Raw genomic sequence first — 20,926 nt, forward strand, 5'->3', positions numbered from 1 at the left:
AAGGCATTCCTGAATTAAATGAAAGTATGAGATAGATTTAGGGTTCTCATATGAGACCTGCCATGGGTGGCGGACGGGATCAGCCATCAAGGGGGGCTTCTCCATTTCAAAACAGCCTGTAGTTTTCCCTGCATGCTGTCTTCTGGATCAACTATGATCCTGATGATATTTCTCAAATATGGTGGAAATTGAACTTGAGATCCACCACCTTGCAGGAGACACAGAACCTGTTGAGATGGTACAAAATGCAGGTGCTGTTTCCATAGCCTAAATGGCTGTTGACATTGCCCTTCCTAAAAAAATTATATGAATAAAAGCAATATTTTTTTTTTAGTATGGCTCCATTAAGGTTGCATATACGAGCCCTTTTTCTACATTTATGTATTGTGTGGAATACCATTATCTGTGAAATATATTAATTTTAAATCTGTACTTTGGTCAATCCATATTCAATAATTAGATAGATTTATAAATCAGATGCTTCTTGGAAATGGGAAATATGTACCCCACCCCTTTGAGACTTGACATCTTCTGATTGCCATCTGTGCATGTACTGTACTGTCTGACCTTCGACCTCAGCAAGCTGTTTGTTTGGTTTATAATCGCATAAACTCCTATTTGGAATAATCACTGCACAATCATCCTGCTCTTCAATCTTCACCTAATACACTGTTTAATCCCAGGCCTTGTCATGCTGATGTCTTTATCTAGTGAGTTGAAATTCACTATAGTTGTTAGGTGATACCCAAGATATACTTTTGTGTTTGCATGTCACATAAATCCTTTTGTTTGGTCTTTGATTTGTGAGTTGTCCATTTCAGTATGGGACTACCATGCATTGTCCAATTGAGCTATATGGTTTGTCCTGACTCCTGATGAATGATTATCAATCCTCAATATTATTTTCAGGACCATATTTGATGTTGACATTGATGGCTTTGAGGAAAAGCCATGGAAATATCCTGGCGTGGACATATCAGACTACTTCAATTTTGGTTTGAATGAGGAGAGCTGGAAAGATTATTGCAAACAGCTGGTGAATATTGTATTTTAAATTGTTTTATCTATTAGATATATGAATATGTAAGAGGATCATTTCAATTGTGCAGGAACAATATCGACTGGAGACTACAATGCAAAGCAAAATTCGTGTTTATGAAAGTGGGCGGGCAGAGCAGGTAATTGTATGCTTAGGCATCATGCATGCTATGGTTTATGGATATTCATACATGTAAAATAAATCGTACATTTCCATTTTTACTTGGTGAAGAGGAAAGTTTCTGATTTTCTATTGAATTCACTTTAGGAATACGATCCTGATTTGCCACCAGAACTAGCAGCGGCAACAGGTTTCCATGCTTCAGCTGACAATTCAAATGCTGGAAAGTCAGACATTGGACAGAGTGATTTGACTAAAGGATCTGCTCGTATGCGGCCACAAATAGTATGCTTTGACTTATATTCTCTTCTACATATTTAGCATAAAATTTGACCATTATTTTTTCATAATCAGCTGACAAACCATGTCTTTTTGAGAAGGCTTTTTGTATAATTCATCTACTGCCTGCAACTTAAACATATCCGTTCTTGTTGCATAGCCAGGAATGGCTCTTCCTTATTGTCCAAATCATTCAAACATGGTTTTCTATTTTTCCTAGCGGGACACTCCATCTGTTAAGACCTAGGATTTTCACTAGGAGGTTTCAGATTCAAACCTTGGGAGTGATGGCTAGGAGTGTGGATTTAGGGATCAGAGGAGGGCTACTCTTATTGTGTAGTCCAAGGCCCATTGGCCTCCCAATGAACAGAAAAAAAAAACACAGTTTTCTATAAAAATGTTTTAAAGATGTCAAGATATTCTACATTTTTCATTGGTTCTGTATTGCTTTGAGGACTCAATGGTTTGCTTTATTTGCATTTTAGCCAACTGGAAGAGCAATACAAGTTGAGACTGGTTATGGTGAACGCATCCCCTCCATTGAAGGTCGAGCTCCTCGACTTCGTGATTCTGATGCCATCATAGAGGTAAATAAACATTTGTCTTTAATTGCACTGATATAGCCATATTCATTTGATTGATATCTGTGCAGTACATATGCAGTATAGATTAACTAAAAGTTTCTTTGATGAATAGATTGTCTGCCAGGGCTCTCTAGATGATTCCCCCCCAAGAGATGGTGTCCAGGATGGAGCGCACAATGATCCTCAAAAAGATGACTTTAAAGTGAGCGATGCATCTGAAGATGACATGGAACAGACAGAAAATGAATATGCTGGTGGTTTTCCACAGGCCTACAATGGTCGAAAGGGTGGGAGGAGAACACCTTACTTGAATTCTGCCCGCAACATGTCTGGGGGAGATGTTTTACCCTTCCATCCCAAAGCACCTGCTCCATACCACCAGACTGGTTCTAGGGGTCACCATCCTTCCTATCCTGGTAGGGACTCTGGCACCCCTCATGAGGAAAGGTATGAAATAAGGCTTACTATAGTCAATTACTCTGTTATGGCAATGCAGAACAGGTTCGAGGAATATGCATTTGTTTGTTCTGTGATGGGCAAGGGTTGTTAAATTGGGAAATTTAGGGTTTCGGATTGATGTGGAATGTATAAATTGTTTTAAGGTTTTGCAAGTGGTTGGACAACAATGAAGTTTGGTGACAAAATGTTGACGAATTGAAAAATAAAAAAATAAAAATGGAGAAGAATGAGTATGGTGGTTAAATGTTCAAAATTTAGGTTTTCTTTTGAGTGGTTTAATGGGTATTGAGTTGAGAAAGAGTTGGGGTAAAAAAGTGAAAATTATGGCTGTGCTGGCATAATGGTTGATAGTGGCTACTGGAGGATACTTTGGGGGTAGTAGAATAATTATGGTAGTGGCAACATTTAGAGAAGAAGAATAAGTGTTCAAAACAAAATGAGAGAATTCTTATAGAAATGCCTTAAACTAAACCAAATACTCTTGATACTTCCTGTGCCTCGTGTATTCAATTTGGATAGAGCTAATATGCCAGTATCTGCTTATTTTCTCTCTTTTTATGAATCTTTTTTTATTTCAGATATCAAGTGATAGGCATTTGACATTTGAAAGCATCTGAAAGAGATGATAATCTTGATGAGCACCTTATAGGAGGAGATTCTAGAGAATATACTTAGGATGCCATAAATAGTGGGTAGGGATGCACAACTCCCCCATCCGGAGGTTCTTATGTGTATATCAATTTTCACAAGAGTGGTGCCAGCAGGTGCATTTTGGCCACCTTTCATATGCTTCACTGAAGCATGGTCGGAGGATTCCAAAAGATCATGAAAATAGTGAATTATAGATTACATGTAGACTGAGTTGTGGATTACTGTAAACTGAGTTAATGATTTATTAGGAGAGAAACTAGAGGTATGCACATTTCTATGTCCAGTCATAATTACACTCTTGTGTGATACTGCTGGTTATAGTGTTTTACTTGTCAATCTGAAAACTCACATTTGTCTGCCCCTGAATTTGGAGTTTTTTATGGGCCCATGGATATTTTCATCTTTAACCTATTCAGTTATAAATTGCGATGACATAATGTTTTTTGTTCATTAGAGAATTTATTTTAAGCTGTAAATCTTGTGTTTAGCAGGCCATAGGCTGTTGCCATGGTGAATGCTTGATGGGTCAAGAATTCATTAGTCGTAGTTTTCTTTTAGTTTTGACGTTGATTTAGTCTTCACTTGTTAAAACTGCACCTGAACTACTGAAAAAATTCTGACTCTTCCATCTTCTTCACAGGCAGATGCAGGGAAGATCATGTGATAGTTCTCCTCATTTAACTCCTAGTCAAAACTCACAAGACAAGAAATTTGTTGATGACGTGGAGGAAGAATCAACTGAAAGCATGGACGATAAACTCAGTCCACGGGTAACATCTCCTATCACAGTTCGAGATGCAAGAGAGTTGAGTTCTGAGGAAAAAGATGATGTTGAGCCTTTGCAAACTGAAGGAAGCTCTAGATTGGGAAGGGATGAAATGACTGAGAATGAAGAAATCACTAATGATAAGGATGGAAATGTGCACCATTCTACAAGGAAACAAAAGGTAAGTTCTCATGTCGAACAGCCTGCATTGCAACAGCTTGATGATGAGGAAGACTCAAAGGCTGCAAGAAGCAGTGAAAATAGCAAAGCAAGATCAGGCAGTAGCAAAGATTATCAGAAATGGCAAGATGGTGTTGAGGAGGAAGTTGTTCAAGATAGACGTTCTACACGCTCAGGGAGCATCAGACAGCACCTTGATGAAAATGAACAAAATTTTCAAAGAAAGGATCGTGATGTAAGAAGAGAGATGGAAAGAAATTGTGGTGTAATAAGAGGGAGGGAGGATTCTTATCCTCATAGAGACCTGGATCCTAGCTTGTCCCGTCATTTGCATATGAAACATGAGAGCTATGATAGGCGAAAGGAGCGTGAAAATCCAGATATCTCTTGGCAACAAAGAGATGAAGATCCACATAGCCGAAAACATAGAACTGAAGACAGGAAGAGGGAACACGGAGATGAAATGGGTTCAAGGCACCGGGGTAAGATTCGGGAGACTGAGAGGAGTGACAAAGATGAACATCTCCATTCAAGGAAACAGTTAAATGGCAGCTACAGGATCCATCATGATAAGGATGGCAGTTCACGGCACCGGGAAAGAGATGACAATTTAAAGAGTAGGTTTGAAATGGTAGATGACTACCATAGCAAAAGGAGGAAAGATGAAGAATATGTGAAAAGAGAATACGCTGATAAGGAGGAGATCCTGCATGGCCACAGAGAAAATACCAGTAGCCGAAGGCACGAAAGAGATGATCAGCAAAGGATTAGAGACAATCTTGATGGCTATCACTCTGTTAAGCATAAAGACGAGGTCTGGATCCAAAGAGAGAGAGGTGAGAGGCAGAGGGAGAGGGAGGAGTTATATAGGGTAAAACAATCCAGTGAAGAAAATTTACCAAAACGAGAGAGAGAAGAAGGACGAGCATCTGCAAGAAGTGGGCGTCTTGTGGATGACAAAGCATGGGCTGGCCATGCTTGGGCGAAAGATGAATATAAAGTTTCTGACAAAGAGTACCAACTTAAAGATACAGTTCGAATCAGTGAACATCAGAAAAGACGGGACCGAATGAAGGATGAAAGTCTTTCACATCATAGGGGACATGATGATGTTTATGCCCGAGGAAATCAGTTTAGTAATGAAGAGAGAAGATCCAGGCAGGAAAGGTCAAGCTCTCGTGTTGATCGCACTGTAGATACTTCTGTTAGCCAAAGGGTGCATGAAAAGAAGCATAAAGAAAACCCAAGGAAGAATAAAGAATCTGATGGTGGAGATCATGGCACTTGGGGCCCTTCCAAAAGAAACCAAGAAAACCTGAATGGACATGGTGAAGAAACGGTATGTTCCATGCTAAGCTCTGGAAAATAGAACTTAAGGAATACCCTCCTTAAGGCTGATAATTGAGAAAGTAATAAATAAAACTGTCTTTGATAGAAGAAAATTTTATTAGTGAAGGTAAAACAGAACATAAATACAAGGATGCATCCTCCTAGTGACAAAACTAAGCTAGCAGAAAGCAACTGGGAGATATCCAAACAGAAAAGCCCTGAAATTAAAAATGCACAACAGCTGCTGAATAGCTATCAATTCTCTAATCTGTTTTATCTCCAACTGCCAAACTACCCCATAGATACCGCACATCCATTACATTTTCTCATCCTTTCATTTCCTAAACCCTTCAGGTGGATCCGAATGACTCCATCCTCCATGCCACAGAACCATGCAAAAAAAAAAAAAAAAGGTGTAGTCTTCCTGTTACCGAAGCACATCATACACGTCGAGGAGATAAAAGCCTTGTGAGGTCATCTCACTTTAAGCAAGTCACATGCAGAACTAATATTACCATTGACAGGTACAGTGGAGATCTAGGTACTTGGGCAGGTAGTGCTGCAAATTCCTAGGGTTGTGCTTAGGAATGCCTGGCCATTTTGATTGTTAAGAGTTCTTGAAATTAGTTCACAATGGTGGGCTACATTCAGATATGATTTTCTTAATGGAAACTTTTTTATTGTTAAGATTTCTTGAAGTTCACATTGAGAGCTTAGATGGGGTGTGGTCATTAATTTGAAAATCAAGTTTTCATACATGTACTCTTTCACTTGGCAACTCATTTGGTTGTCAACTAGTTGACCCCTTGCTGATTAATTTAGATATTGCCTTGAACTGAGCTGGGGCTGTTCATCTTTTACCTTTTCTAGGTTTTAAAACGCTCTCGTGAGCCAGGAAGCAGAGAGGCTGAGATCTTGATGCAATTGAACTCTTCCAAAAGACTCAAGAAAAATGCTTCCTCGGATGATGAACAACAAGATTCCAGGAGAGGACGCTCAAAATTGGAGCGTTGGACTAGCCATAAAGAGAGGGATTACAATATCAGCAAGTCATCAGCTTCCTTGAAGGTTAAAGAGACTGATAGGAATAACAATGGTGGATCTTTACAAGGCAGTAAACTTTCTGATGAACCCCCTAAGAAAGTCGAGACTGTTGAGAAGCAGGCAAAAGTCGAGACTGTTGAGAAGCATTGCACAGGTGAAGAGAAAGATGTTGCTGATGCAGAGAATAAGGATACTGATACAAAGCCATCAGAGGACCGGCACTTGGACACGGTTGAGAAGTTGAAGAAGCGGAGTGAGAGGTTCAAGCTTCCAATGCCAAGTGAGAAAGATGCCTTCCCAGTAAAAAAGATGGAGAGCGAGGCAGTGCCTTCTGTCAAATCTGAGACTCCTGCAGATTCAGAGATTAAACCAGAGAGGCCTCCTCGAAAACGAAGGTGGATCAGCAATTGAAAGCGAAGTTGGAATACATGTTCAAGCGCATTGCTCTATTGATTTTGAGAGCCTTGTTCCTGTCATACGCCAGTGATTTAAGAAGGCTTCCAGGGATGGCCATGTACCTCTGCGACAGTGATGAAATCTTTGTAACCATGTTGTTTCCATACTTAATATCTATATGTACATACTAATAGATGTAACATTGAACTGGTCACTGATGCTGGCCCCAGAATTACATTTAGTGCCAATCTGAACTGCAGTACTCCGATTTAATCTGCGGTGGCGTGAGGGTGAAATACAGGACCCACAAATGCTGTTAACAGGATAGTCCTTGAGATGAAGCACTAGTTCAAAGAAATCTGTATGGAGCACTGGTGCAATACTTTTGTATGCTGGTAGAAATTCTCATAAATGTAGATTCGGACTAGTGATGTTACACGATTATCTGTATTTATCATTCCTTCCCTCTTTATGTGGGGCGGGAAGCGGGAAACAGATGTGATCAGAAATCTGCTTTTGTATAAGAGGAATGGGTTTCTGGAAATGATCAGAGGCTTTTTAATATAACTAGTTATCGAAATAGATCGAAGAAGGATACTCGAATAAAGAAGAAACTCCTAAAATAAACTTCGAGGGAAATGTCGTAATTTTGGAGACTTTGCCCAGAGTATAAATACCCGGAGAGGGGTGGGGGTGGGGGGGGATCTCACAAAAATAAGTAGATTAAGAAGTAAAAAGGAGCACTGAAAGTTTTAGGAAGGGTATTTATACAAATTGAGAGGAATTAAACTCAGGAGAAGGAGAAGAATTTGGGGAAAACAAGGAAAAAAAGAAAGGAATTAGTGTGTGTGTGTGTGTGTATTTTAATTTATGAATATTTTTGTGTATGGAAGAAATTAGGGATTTGAGAAATTCTTACTTGGATTGTTTAATTTACTTTGGAATCATGTTAACATGCATATTTAATTATTGGGACAAGTTAGAATGAAGCAATTAAGAAAAAATAACTTCCTATTTTTTTAGTGTTGGTGCCGACCTAGAGGCACCAAGGAAGGGGAGGGATGTCTTCTTCAAATTTGATTATTCATAGGATATGTAAGTTTGTTTTCATCCTATAATTATGAATTCATGCAAAAACTCGAAGAAAAAATAACTAGAAATCTATGATTTCTTTGACATTTAAGCCTCAGCCTAAAGGTCATTGAAAATAAATAAGTAATTTTAAAATTAATTAGATATTGCCGTATAAAACATATATAAAACATGTGTAATAAATAATTATATTTAAAGGGATGTGTTGAATGAAAAAAAAAAATTTCGAGATTCTATATAGAGGTTAGTCGAAATCGGTTCGTAAAATGAAAATGACGTAATAACTTTTATTGGCATATTTAACATAAAAATATGATAATTATGTGGAAATAATTGAGTAGCATGTTATATGGTCCAAGAGTTGATATAAAATGGTGATAATAAAACATTTTAATTGATGATAAGAGTTATTGCTCCGGTTAGATCTTAAGGCTTATCATTAGTATAATTTATTTTCACTAATAAGAATTGAGGGAAAAAAGAGAGGATAATTTAAGTATGTTCTATGAAAATCATAAATACATATTTGAATTATTATTATTTTGGTTATGTTGTAAAAGAAAGGAATATAAAGGAAACTTATAAATAATAAGGTGATTAGCCTACTAGAAACCTGGGAAACTTATAAATAATAAGGTGATTAGTCTACTAGAAACCTGGGGGCTAATGATATCAATATGAATTATGATGATAATATCATTACTTGGTGTTTGTAAATTTCTTGAAAGTTAATGATATTGATAAGATCATGTTGATATTTTTATTAATGAGAACTTGATTAGCTTAATGGAAACCTAGAGGTTAATGATTTTAGCATGAATTATGTTGATATTGATATTACTTGCTCTTTGTGTTTTTTTCTTTTTTGAAAAAATATCAACAAGTTTATGTTGATATTGGTACCATTAAGCTAAAAATATAAACTTAGATGCTAGTAATATTAATTTAGATTATGTTGATATTAGACCTATCATCTTAAGGATACAAAATAAAGTGATGAAAAAATAAGACACTGTATTTTAATTTTTAAGATTTAGAATTTTCATTTGAGAGGTAATTTAGATTTATATGTTTAATTTATAGGTATATCTCACTTGCCACAAGAATAGTAATTTTAGCTGGAGACATATCTATTTTGTTATAGATAACTAGACGCAGGTTTATGTAAAATTGTGATGTAACTGTTGACTATAGCTTCTATATTTAACTTTTGAAAAACTATGTAATGAATTAGACTTCTTTAACTGAATTTGGTAAATATTATATATCTTATGGTTATATATATTAATTATTTTGTTCTTATTATGAATTTTACTCTTCTTGTACAGTTAGTCAATATTAGTTAATGTATTTGTTTTCTATGGTTTGTAATATTTCTTAGGAAATTATTTAATGTTTTAATCTTGAATGATTATTTTATTTTACTGTGAAGTTGTTCTTACCTTATAAATAAACTTTACTGTTAGCTTTTAATTTGTAAATATAAGAGAAGGAAAATAGAGTTAGAAAAAATATATGAATTGTGTTATAAATGTGGTAATTTTGATCTGGAGTGATCGGATCATGTTTGAAAAATAAGTTTTTTTAAAATTATATAGATTTAGTTGATAATTTAAGATGCGATAAATATAAAAGAAATTTTGATAAATATAAAGGAAATTTTCTTAAAATTTTGATAGAATAAAAATAATAATAATAATGTATTAAAAGGGAAAAAGACCAAATAATTTCCAATTAATCTCATAATGACAAACGTGTCATGCAGAAAAAATATTATTACCTGTAGCAAGTTCATTAATTTTTTATTGAAAGGGCAAAATAGTAATCATACTATTATGATGAATAGTGATTTATGTCTAGGGATAAAATGAATTTACCTATTTTTATTGAAAGGGAAAAATAGTAATTATAGTATTATGGCTTACAATTTTTATTTTATTTTATTTTATTTTTTAATGACAACAATTCACAAATTTCTTTCTTGATAAAGAAAAGGCCTTTTATTGTAGCATTTGGTATCCGATTTTTAAGTATTGAGGGAATGTTATTCTTCTTATTATTTAAAAGGTTTTTAGGAATTTTATATGTTGAAACGATAAAATTTATAAGCAGACAACAAATATAATATTTTGAGACTGTCTAAAATAATACTATAAGCTTAAAAAATAACTGAAGTTAGAAAAGAAAAACTAAAATTTTATATTCAATTTCAATATTTTCCTATTTAAAATATTAGAAATATTGAGTTTGAAAAACACAAGTTAAAGGTTTTTTTTCAATAAAAAAATTTTTGCAGTTTTTTTTCAAATGAAAAAAAAATGAATAATATTTTTTTATATAGAAACTCTTTTGAGCATCCTAAAAATATTATTTTTTGTATTTTTATATTTATTTACTGTCATAAATCTAGTAAATTTTTTTTTTATATTTAGTTAGTGTCATGAATTTAATAAAGAATATTTTTTATATTTTCATATTTAACTAGTGTCATAAATTTAATTTTTATAATAAATCTAATATAAATATTTCTAAAATTAGCAATATAAATTTTTATGATAACTTTTAATTTTAATAAAATAAAGTTCATATATTATAATTAGATTATCACAAATATAAGAATATTAAGATGACAATTACAAATCATGGTTGTGATTATTATGAAAAATAGTTTTATTCTTGATGTATTTATTCTTCCTTTTTTTTTGTTGAAAAAATTCATTTTTTTTTCAACAAATGAATTTTGTTTTTCAATCTTTCTTTGAAAATAAAATGAAAATAAAAAAATTACTAAAACATAGGCTATTTGTTTTTTTGTAGCTAGACACATTACAAAGACAAATTTTTTGTAGCCATAAACACATTTTTCTATCACTATTATAATGTAATGATACTTTTGACATTCCCAAAAACATCATAAGCCTTTGTTTTTGTTTTAGGGGTATCTTGATATTTTTACATGACTTATTAGTCATTTAATAATTATACAAGGTTGTTCGAACAAGCCCTTCTATCTTGTTGTTGGATGAATTGTCACGTCTTCATCCACATTCTTTCTACAAAGTCCAACGTACATTGTTGCTTCTTGTTTTTTTTTTCTTTCTCCTTTTTTTTTAATAAAAAATAAGGCTTGTAATCGTTTTATTTTTTTATTTTAATTTTAGTTTTTATTTTTTTATTTTTATAAAAATTTTATTTGTTTTCAATTTAGTTATTCAATTTCACTTTAGCATATATTTTTTTTTTCAATTCAGTTGTTATTGTTTTGATTTTTCTTTTTTTTGGTCATTTTGTGAAGTTTTTGTTTATTTTCAATTTAATCTTTAATTCTAATTTGTCTTTTCAATTTTGTCATCCTTCTTTTAATTTTTGTTTTTTCCTTAGTTTTTTTGTTAAAGTTTTTATGATTTTTAATTTTTTCATTTAATTCTAGTTTGTTGTGTTTTATTTTTTTTATTTTATCCTCATTCTTTTAATTTTTTTGTCACTTTGTGTTTTTTTAATTTAACCATTTAATCAAAGAATTGTTCTTGCTCTCTAATTTGTTTTTTTTGTTTTAATTTTCAACCACATTATTTTCATTGCTAGTTTTTATTTTAAATCTTTTCGCGTGATTTTTTTTAATTTTATTATTTAACATTTAATTTGTTGAGGATTAAACTTCTAAGCTCTCTTATGTATGGTACTTCCAATGTAATGACATGTATCACAAGTTTTAAAAATTATATATAATATAGCTTTCAAACATAACACAAAGGGTGACCCAGGATAAGTCACGAGTCAAGTGAGTTGACCTGTGTCAAGTTGAATAACTCAAGTCAACTCATTTTTTATTTTATAAACATAAAAAAATGACAACATTTAAAAAAATAAAAATAAAAATGTTCAACAATTTTAAGTAGGTTTCTCAATGGCTAATTGAGTTGCGGGTCAACCTTTTTTTAATGGATTATACCAGATCAATTATCCCTTTATTTTTGTTAGATACTAGCCCAGCCTAGGCCTCGACCTTGGATCACCCGGGTCACGTGTTAAATTGTCAGGTTAGGTTTTAAATAAGTGATTTGTTGGGTTATCTAAATCTTATTTCCTGGACTATAGATTTTGTTGTTCAACTCAAGTTGATTCGTCCATTTTTTTTTTTTAAAAATGTCTTTTTACAATAGTTGATAGTTTTTTACCACCTCATTAAAATAAAACTAGTTTATTCAACCTGGTTGAGACTATAAATTGGTCCTTAGTTTTTTATCTTTTTTTTATCTTTTTGTTTTCAATTTAGCCATCCGATTAAAAAATTATTCTTTTCCTTTAATTTATTTTTTTTATTTTAATTTTTACCTTTATTTTTTTAATTGTTATTTGTTTAGAACCTTCTGTTTAATTTTTATTTTATTTTATTATTTGTTATTTGAATCGTAAAAAAATAGATTTTTTTTAACTATTGAAAAAGATAATCTTGATGGTAACGGATTTTTTCAAGAAAACAAAATTCATTAAAATGTTTTTTTAGACCATTTATACTGTTAAAAAGATTAAAAAAAAAAGGATGGGGGTTGAAAAACCTTGTTTTGTTTGGTTTAATTTTAGATTTTTTTTGACAGGTTTAAAGTTGCAACAGTTGATTTCTTAGCGCATGTTTGAGAGTGTGATTGTGGTTGTATTTTAAAGTGTTTTTTATGCTGAAATATATCAAAATAATTTTTTTTATTTTTTAAAAATAATTTTTGAGATCAGCATATCTAAACTGTAACATTCCACATTAAAAAAAAAATGTTTAAAGTTAGTGCATATTAAGATAGTTGGTAACTAAACTTATAAGACATGTTTTGGAGCTTGTGGATTACCAGAAATAAAACCGTGAGCTATAAAAATCGAGTTACATTGAGCCATAACGAACAATATTCTATAAAGGAGAGAAGGCTACACTTTACAAAAACGATCCAAAACATGTTGTTAAATATTAAATTGCTCAAATATAGTGTGTAAATTGAACATGACTCTTTCTTTTAAAAAATAAAAACAAATAACATGCTATCATAATTACAGATCAATTTGTGCCTGCTAATATCAATAAGAAATCTATAATTAATAACTGATCAATTTATTATGGATAATTGAGAAAGTGTTTTAATTGATTCATTTTAGATTAAGCAATTATCTAACTCTAAAAAAAATCGTATGTTAAAATGTAATATCATTCATATCTACTTTAATCTCTAATTAAATATAATGAAATAATTCCAATCAAATTTAGCATATCGACAGCAAATGTTTCTTAGTTAAAAATTATCATTTTCATTATGTTTTCAGGTTTAAACCTTCCATGTTATGGATCGGTAACAAATGTTCAATTTAACTACCATTTATTTATTATTTGACAAGGGAAGGGGGTAGAGAATTAATAATTTATATTTTAAGATGCATTATTAAAATCATTTATTAAAAAACGATTATATTGAATATTAAAAAATGAATAAAAAGTTTAAAATAACACTCTTAGATAATCACACGTGAGTTATTAACGGCTAAATTGTGATGACGGAGATTTTAAGATTATATATTAAAAATACTCTAAAATACACGGGGAAATTACTTTAGTTTTTCTAATATGTTTCTTTTTTTTTCCATGCTCTGCATGTTTTTACCTCTTTTTTTTTTCATTGCATGTTTTTACTTTTTTTTTTTCATTTTTTCCAAAATTACCTTCTTTTTTTTTTTTTATATATATTTTTTTTAAGTTACCTTTGTTAATTTTATTTTTTTACTATTAAACTGATTTAAAATTTAATTTTAATTTTTTTTTGAAACATTGTTGATTGCTTTAATTTCTCTTTATATAGTTTTTGCTTTATTATAGTGTCTTTTCAAATATTTTTACAAAATTATCTTTGTTATTTTTTTAATATTAAGATGGTTAAGAATTTAAGTTTGTAGTATTTTTTTAAAAAATATTTTGAATTGCTATAGTGTTTCTCCACTTGGTTTTATAATTTTCTTCAAAATTATCTTTGTCGATTTTATTTTTTTAATATTGAGTTGGTTAGAAATTATAAATATAATTTTCCGCACAAAATATTGTGGATTACTATAATGTTTCTCTATATGGGTTTTTTTTCTTTTTTTTATGATTTTTTTATATGATTTTTTTAAAATTATATTTTTTGTTTTTATTTTTTTAATATTAAAATGGTTGAAAATTTAACTTTATATTAAAAAAAAACATTGTGGATTGGTACAATCATTCCCCACATATTTCTTTTTTGTTATGAATTTTTTTAAAATTATTTTTGTCAATTTTATTTTTTTAATATTGAACTGATTGAGAATTATAACTATATATTTCCTTACAAAACACTATAGATTACTATAATGTTTCCCTACATGATTTTTTTCTTTTATTTTTTATATTTTTTTCTAAAATTATTTTGGTAGTTTTTTCTTGAAAATATTGTAGATCTCAACAGTCTTTCTCTGTATATACTTTAAAATGAGTGGGGATTGTAACTTTCTCCACATGTTTTTTTTTTCTTTTCCATTCCCCACATACCTTTTCTTTTCTTTTTCTTTTTTTCATTTTTTCCTAAAATTATCTTCTCCTTTTTTTCTTCTTTTTATGTTTTTTTTTTAAATCATCTTTGTCAATTTTTTTACTATTAAACTGGTTGAAAGTTTATCTTTATAATTTTTTTCTTTGAAATATTGTGAGTGCTACAGTGTTTCTTTACATAGTTTTTGCTTGGCCATAATATTTTTTTATATTTTTTTATAAAATTATCTTTGTGAAATTTATTTTTTTAATATTAAGATGATTAAGAATTTAGCTTTGTAGTTTTTTTAAAATATTTTAAATAACTATAGTGTTTTTATGTTTTTTTATATAATTTTCTCCAAAATTACTTTTATCAATTTTATTTTTTTAATATTGAGTTAATTGAGAATTACACTGTAGGTTTTTCCACAAAACATTATGGATTATAATAGTGTTTCTCTACATGGATCTTTTTTATTTTTTTATGTTTTTATATGATTTTTTTTAAAATTGTCTTTGTTGCTTTTATTTTTTAAATATTAAACTGGTTGAGAATTTAATTTTGTATTTTTTAAAAAAAAATTATGAATTGCTACAATAATTCCTCATATATTTTTTTTATTGTGAATTCTTTTAAAATTGTATTTGTTAATTTTATTTTTTTTAATATTAAACTGATTAAGAATTATAATTTTATATTTTTTCATAAAATATTATAAATTGTTACGAGGTTTCTTTGTATGATTTTTTTTTTCTTTTTATATTTTTTTCTAAACTTACTTTTATAGTTTTTTTTTAATTGTAACAGTTTTAAATACTTTTTTTATAAGTCAATGGTAATATACAAGCACGCTACAAATAGACTGCAGCACGCAAACATGGCATCTGGTCATTGTCGACAGCCAGTAGATTTCGCAAAATTCACCACCCTGCAGCGACAAGGCCATACATATTCTGTAGTTTAGTCCAACTGTGCACTAATGCACTGGAGTTTGAAATCTAACCTATGCCGTGCCTCTGCTGTATCTGAAGTTATTACACCACATGACATGATGAAATTCACTTCCATTAATAAGTTTAATCGACTGAATCTACCTGACAATTCCTGGATGATGAAGACAACAATATTTTTAAGCTTCGGACAAGATTACCATGATCAGGCTGAGGGACCTGACATGGGTGCATAGCAACTTGAGAAAAAAAAGTTGGAAATGGGAATTGATATGCGTGGAGGATGCCACCGTTGAAACCCCAATCAGTCAATTAATGAGGGGGGTCTGTGGAGAGCGATGCATGAAAGGGACAGAAAGCATCATGGAAGGTGGTATGCAATGCTTCAGAAAACTGGGGGAGGGGGCGCAGTGACCACCAAGCATATCAATTTGTCAATGCGAGTGAATGGGTGGTTGCTCTTGTACAATCTAGAAATCGATACCAAATTTATTCTTGATATATAATATAAGAAAATATTTGGTACTTATATATATATATATATATATATATGTGATAATCTTAAAATTCTCATAGTCATAATTTAGCTTTAATAACTCTTTTAAGTGGTAAAGTCCAATGAACATAAGATGTTTGATTAAACTAATTTTTGCGGGAGAATTCTTAAGATTTTTTAATTTAATGCAAAATTCATTCATTTATTTTTTTCACATAATTTATTTGCAAACTTAATTTTCTTCATTTAAATTTAAGGAATTAATACAGGTTTCTACAGTGGACTGGGAACAACGCCCGTACCATCTTGCTAACTATATTTCTTTGGATTCTCCTCAATCATACCATGTACAAGCTTTAGATCTACACATGTAAACTGTGATGAACAAGAATTTATCAGCAGAAGAGAAGTGGGATTTAGAGAAATTTGTGTGAGAATGGAAAAGAGACGATCTTGGGCTTGTACTTTTGTTTTGCAAGTTTCTCTCTTTATTGCCTTCTACCTTGCTCTCAACTTGGATCAGCGTCCAACGTCCATTTATAATAGCAGAAAAGGCACTAGAACACCTCTTGATGTATACTTTCTTAGTGTTAGAGGAGGATATAGACCCCTTAAACAACGAGCCCTTCTTCTCAAACAGGTCAATTTCTCTTCTTTTCTTCGTTAAACATTGAAGCACACTTCTTTATATTTTAGAATTTATCATAATAATTACCAATTCCTAATGTTACTAATGGAGGTTGGATTCTGTTCTTATTTCCCTTTTTTCACATGTTAAATGATGTTGGCTTCATGTTTGTGGCTTCATTATCCAAATTTCTTGAAATGAAATCATAGCTTCAACTTTTCTAGTTATTTTTCCTTGTGGGCTTCTTTTACAATTTTCTCAGTTGTATCGGTTGTGTTGGCATTACCGGTTTTGGTTCTGTTTGTGGTAAAGAGATTTGGTGTGTATCCTTATTTGATTTCATAGGAAGTAGTTGGTGTTTGTATTCTGAGTTTACGTTTAGTTAACTTTACTCAGGTTTAGTCAAATCACCGGAGGGTGTTTCTTTTTTATATTTCATACGCTGTACCTAGTTTGACTGGATATCCTGTTATTGATGAAGATGGAGAAGGTGGCTAACATTTACAGGGCAAGGTTTGTGGTGAACATTAGTGAACTGGGAGAAGATGATCCACTCACCCAGAATGTAAGATCTCTTTCTTTTTCCTGTTTTTATCAATTTTTAATCTCTTTCCTTGGTCCACGAAACTTTCAATTATTGGTAGCCTTGATATACACTTTTTCGTACTTGTCAAATGGATTTCTGGTGACACTTGGTTCATGATCATATGAAAATCAAACTGTTATGCAAAAGCTTACCATGGACACTTTATGATAGAATCAAGTATGATTACATTTTCATTGAAATCAACAAGTAGCAACCATCCTACATGTATCTTTTGCAGGCAAGCAGGCTCTTCCCACCACAGAAAATCCCCTGGTATTTACTCACGCAATTTGTACCCGTCTTCGGCAATGCAAATGTTTTTTTTTTCCTTGGATTGTGATAGATGATAACCTTTTTTAATCCAATTGCTTCGCTGTTAAATGGTAATTATGAAAAAGAATGCTTGTAGGTATTCTACGAGAGTCTCAAAAGGCAGGGAAGCTGGATGCTTCCTGGAGCAGATCAACATAACTTGTGGGAAAACGTTAACAGTTGTTGGTTTGGATACCGGGCTGTTACAGGTATGAACTTGCTTGTAAAATTCACTATTGCATTTGCTTGTGACGTAAATGATGTATTATCTGTCTGCACTATTCTTCGAGATTTATATCTGAGCTCCACATCATAAAGTTGTTAGTATCAGTCATTAAGGCCTTTGGGATGTGCATCTTTCTGATGCCGCTTGGTTGAACTTTCAATAGTTATGATTTGAAGTTATTGCATCTCCTCTTTAATCCCTCATCCAATTCTTTAAATGAGTTAACTATTAACAATTATTGCATCTCCTCTTTAATCTACTCGTCTAATGCATCACAGTTTGCCTTCAGCAATGAGGTCCTTGGCAAGTTCGAGAGTGAAAATAGATCAAATCGAGCTATGGATTATGTAGAGATATATTTTTGAAGTTGGATTTAAAGCACAAGCAGCAACATGGTTATCGATTTTACAGATTTAGCATGAAATTTGTCAGATACACTTGCAATTCATTTTTCAGTTTTAAGACACTATATTTTAACTGCTTGGAGTGTTGTAGAGATTATTTTTCAAAATGTTTTTTGTTTAGAAACGTATTAAAAAAAATATTATTTTTATTTTTTAAAGTTCAATTCTTACATCAGCATATTAAAACAATCAAAAAAACATATAAAAAATTTAATTTAAAGCTAAAAACCAAATTCAAAATTTTCAAAAGTGTGGTTGAATTGCAATACCAAACAGTTTTATTTGTAACAAGTAGTGTTGTTAATTGGTTAATTGATCACATTTTATTTATAAAATGAGTTGGATTGATATTATTCTGGATACAACAAAATAATTCTCTTAGATCAAATAAGTACATTTGATCTAATAAGTTCTTTGTGTCATAATTGAGGAATTCTATAGCTCCAATCTTTAGTATTCTCATATTTATTACCCGCATCTACTCTTTAGTCAAAATACTGTCATCCATTTTTACTAAGAAACTGAAAGAAATTTCAGAAACGAAAGAAAGGGAGGAAGAAACAAATGTAGAAATAAAAACAACTCCCAAAACGGAGAGGACTAAACAGGAACAAGAGGGATCCACCGAAGAAGATCCTTCTTCTTCCCTCTTTTCAGAAGAAAAGGAGAATCCTGACAAAATCGATGAAATGGAAAAGATCCGAGTGAATGGAAAGGAAAAAACAAAGTATAAATTCCATTTTCACTTTAAAGAGATATTCTATATACATTATCAGAACATTCACTTAGCTAACTTCTCTTCAATGAATGTGTAGATATACATTTGATGTTTTTGGAAGAGTACCTTCGTAGATTCTTTTTTCTTATTTTTCTTGTAGTATTTCCTTATCTCTTCCTGACATGTGCCTGTTTTGAAACTTCAAGGATTTCATGGGATCAACGAGTGGCTTTAAGAATGGTCAGTTAAACTGGCTGACAGAAACACTAGAAGCGACCACTAATAGCTGGTAAAATCAGTCTTTATCATATTGTTTATTTATAGCTTATTTGGCCTTTGCAACTCAAGCACCAGCTGGCTGTGTAAAAGGGAACGCAATTTTGAAGATTTGGATGTTGTCCAAAGTTGGGTCATTTTAATATTCATGTTTAAAGCCTTAAGCTGTGATAACTCGTATTATGGTTTCAAAAAGAACTTAAATTATTGTAATGCACAAAAGGTTTTCAAACTGAACTGGGATCTGACTCACTCGCAATTCTAGCTCTTCTTCTTATTTACTCTTTCACGCTTGTGCAGGATCATAGTTTCTGGATATCACCCCGTGGTTATCTGTGACAAGGAGCGAGTGGAAGCAAAGCAAATTTATGGGGCTTTACACAATATCTTTATGAAATATGGAGTGGTAAGAAGTGAATGTCTTCACATTCTGACTTCTATGGATGAATCTCCCATGTTTGTGGTTTTAAAATTCTGGATCACATCAATAGACAACGCTGCTAGCACAAATTAAAAGTGCATCATATTAACTTCGATTTTTTATGTATTTTCCTTGAGAACGAACTCACAGCAAACTAGATGAAGTTGAATATCAATGACTTTTGAATACAGTAAAATTTAATAACTTGCATGTGGCACATTCATGAAGGTAATTTGTGTTTCTTTCTTTTTCTCTCTAGAATGCGTACATTAGCAGGCAGGGTTGCAATTGTCATACCGTTCAAGATGGTGTGGCATACATTGGCATTGCAGACTCTATTGAGAGTGAACCTTTGAATTCCTCAAATAGAAGACTGGCTTTTCGAAGGTGAGTACTTTGTTCTCCTTGCATTACGTTCTACATGCATTCCACTCATGCAAGTTGAGCTTACGTTCTTCCATCTTCTTTTTCAGCTTCCACAGAGATACGGTGAATGATTGGTTTCTTCTCCACAGAGTTGGCTCCCTCGAGATTGTATGTATTCCATCATTTTTGCAGTAGATTAGAGTTCATTTGGGAAGATTTGCTGGTCTTCAACAAATCCTAATGATATGCACTAGTCATCGTTCTAACATGATAATACAATGCACTCCTCGTTCCTCTTAGATGCATTTTGTGAATCATAATGGACTAATTCGATACATTCTGAATATTGAAATATGCTCTCTTCCTCTGGAGGACGTCTGAACTTTTCATTTTTTGCAGACAACCTATTTTGTAAGCTCAGCAGGGAAGATTGTGAATAAAGCTGTAATCAAACAGCGTGGTAAGGTGGACATGTAAATTAAGAATTTAGAGGACCAAACTCCATCCATTATTGAAGCCTTGGTGCAGCTGCGTCCATATTGGCATTCCCTATATTAGCTTGCTACATTGAGAGGACGACAGGATTTCTATATACGATATTTTGCCAACGTCTAAAGCGCCAAAAATAGTGATATCGATGAAGCTTTTTCTGATCATGTGAACATAGATTGTCAAGCAAAATGTTGAGATTTGACGTTGGATGTTTGGACCAGGACTTCGGGCTTGAGAAAGTGATTAGATGCATGATTATGGACTGCATGTAAGCTTTGTTAAGGTCATAATGAACTTTGTCTTGATATTAACCAACGCCTTTCCATAATCACCATATTTACTGAATATTTATCTTGTATATAATTTGAATAACAAGAAATTCAAAAGGAGTATATATGTACATGTTCATATTTTTTAATGATTTAGCTATAATTAGCTATTTATTATGAGTCAAATATATTTTTAAATAAAAAAGATTGTATATTCATTCTTTTTTGAGGCATATTTGTATATAAACAAATATAAGTGTAAATTGAAAGGTTTATGAATGGATGTAATTAAATAAATCGAGAATTATATATATTA

General features: G+C 31.8%; 2 protein-coding genes across 3 annotated transcripts in view; both read left to right on the forward strand.

Moving 5' to 3' along the window:
• Positions 1-7,391, forward strand: part of LOC105131935 (FIP1[V]-like protein) — an 11,595-nt gene extending 4,204 nt beyond the window's left edge. For both annotated transcript variants that reach the window (XM_011035160.1, XM_011035161.1), the window contains exons 3-9: positions 910-1,036; positions 1,110-1,178; positions 1,307-1,444; positions 1,924-2,025; positions 2,135-2,469; positions 3,773-5,417; positions 6,278-7,391. In XM_011035160.1, the coding sequence (XP_011033462.1) occupies positions 910-1,036; positions 1,110-1,178; positions 1,307-1,444; positions 1,924-2,025; positions 2,135-2,469; positions 3,773-5,417; positions 6,278-6,862 (3,001 nt within the window). In that variant the 3' untranslated portion in view covers positions 6,863-7,391. The remainder of the gene's footprint in view (positions 1-909; positions 1,037-1,109; positions 1,179-1,306; positions 1,445-1,923; positions 2,026-2,134; positions 2,470-3,772; positions 5,418-6,277) is intronic.
• An 8,790-nt stretch (positions 7,392-16,181) lies between these two features.
• Positions 16,182-20,721, forward strand: LOC105131936 (tartrate-resistant acid phosphatase type 5-like). The gene is made up of 9 exons (XM_011035162.1): positions 16,182-16,552; positions 17,022-17,105; positions 17,365-17,399; positions 17,536-17,647; positions 18,993-19,075; positions 19,363-19,468; positions 19,743-19,870; positions 19,957-20,017; positions 20,249-20,721. Exons 1-9 carry the CDS (start codon positions 16,349-16,351, stop codon positions 20,324-20,326), a joined length of 891 nt encoding a protein of 296 aa, XP_011033464.1. The 5' UTR covers positions 16,182-16,348; the 3' UTR covers positions 20,327-20,721.
• The last annotated feature ends 205 nt before the right edge of the window (positions 20,722-20,926 follow it).

The sequence above is a fragment of the Populus euphratica genome, unplaced genomic scaffold (assembly GCF_000495115.2).
Source record: "Populus euphratica unplaced genomic scaffold, PopEup_1.0 scaffold73.1, whole genome shotgun sequence".
NCBI classification, from domain to species: Eukaryota; Viridiplantae; Streptophyta; class Magnoliopsida; order Malpighiales; family Salicaceae; genus Populus; species Populus euphratica.

What these genes read in the sequence shown, in the direction of transcription:
- LOC105131936 (XM_011035162.1), top strand. Translation starts at nt 16,349, where the DNA reads ATGGAAAAGAGACGATCTTGGGCTTGTACTTTTGTTTTGCAAGTTTCT. An exon ending in CCACCACAGAAAATCCCCTG is followed by an intron (nt 17,400 to 17,535) that starts GTATTTACTCAC and finishes GAATGCTTGTAG; the next exon opens with GTATTCTACGAGAGTCTCAA. An exon ending in GAGTTGGCTCCCTCGAGATT is followed by an intron (nt 20,018 to 20,248) that starts GTATGTATTCCA and finishes CATTTTTTGCAG; the next exon opens with ACAACCTATTTTGTAAGCTC.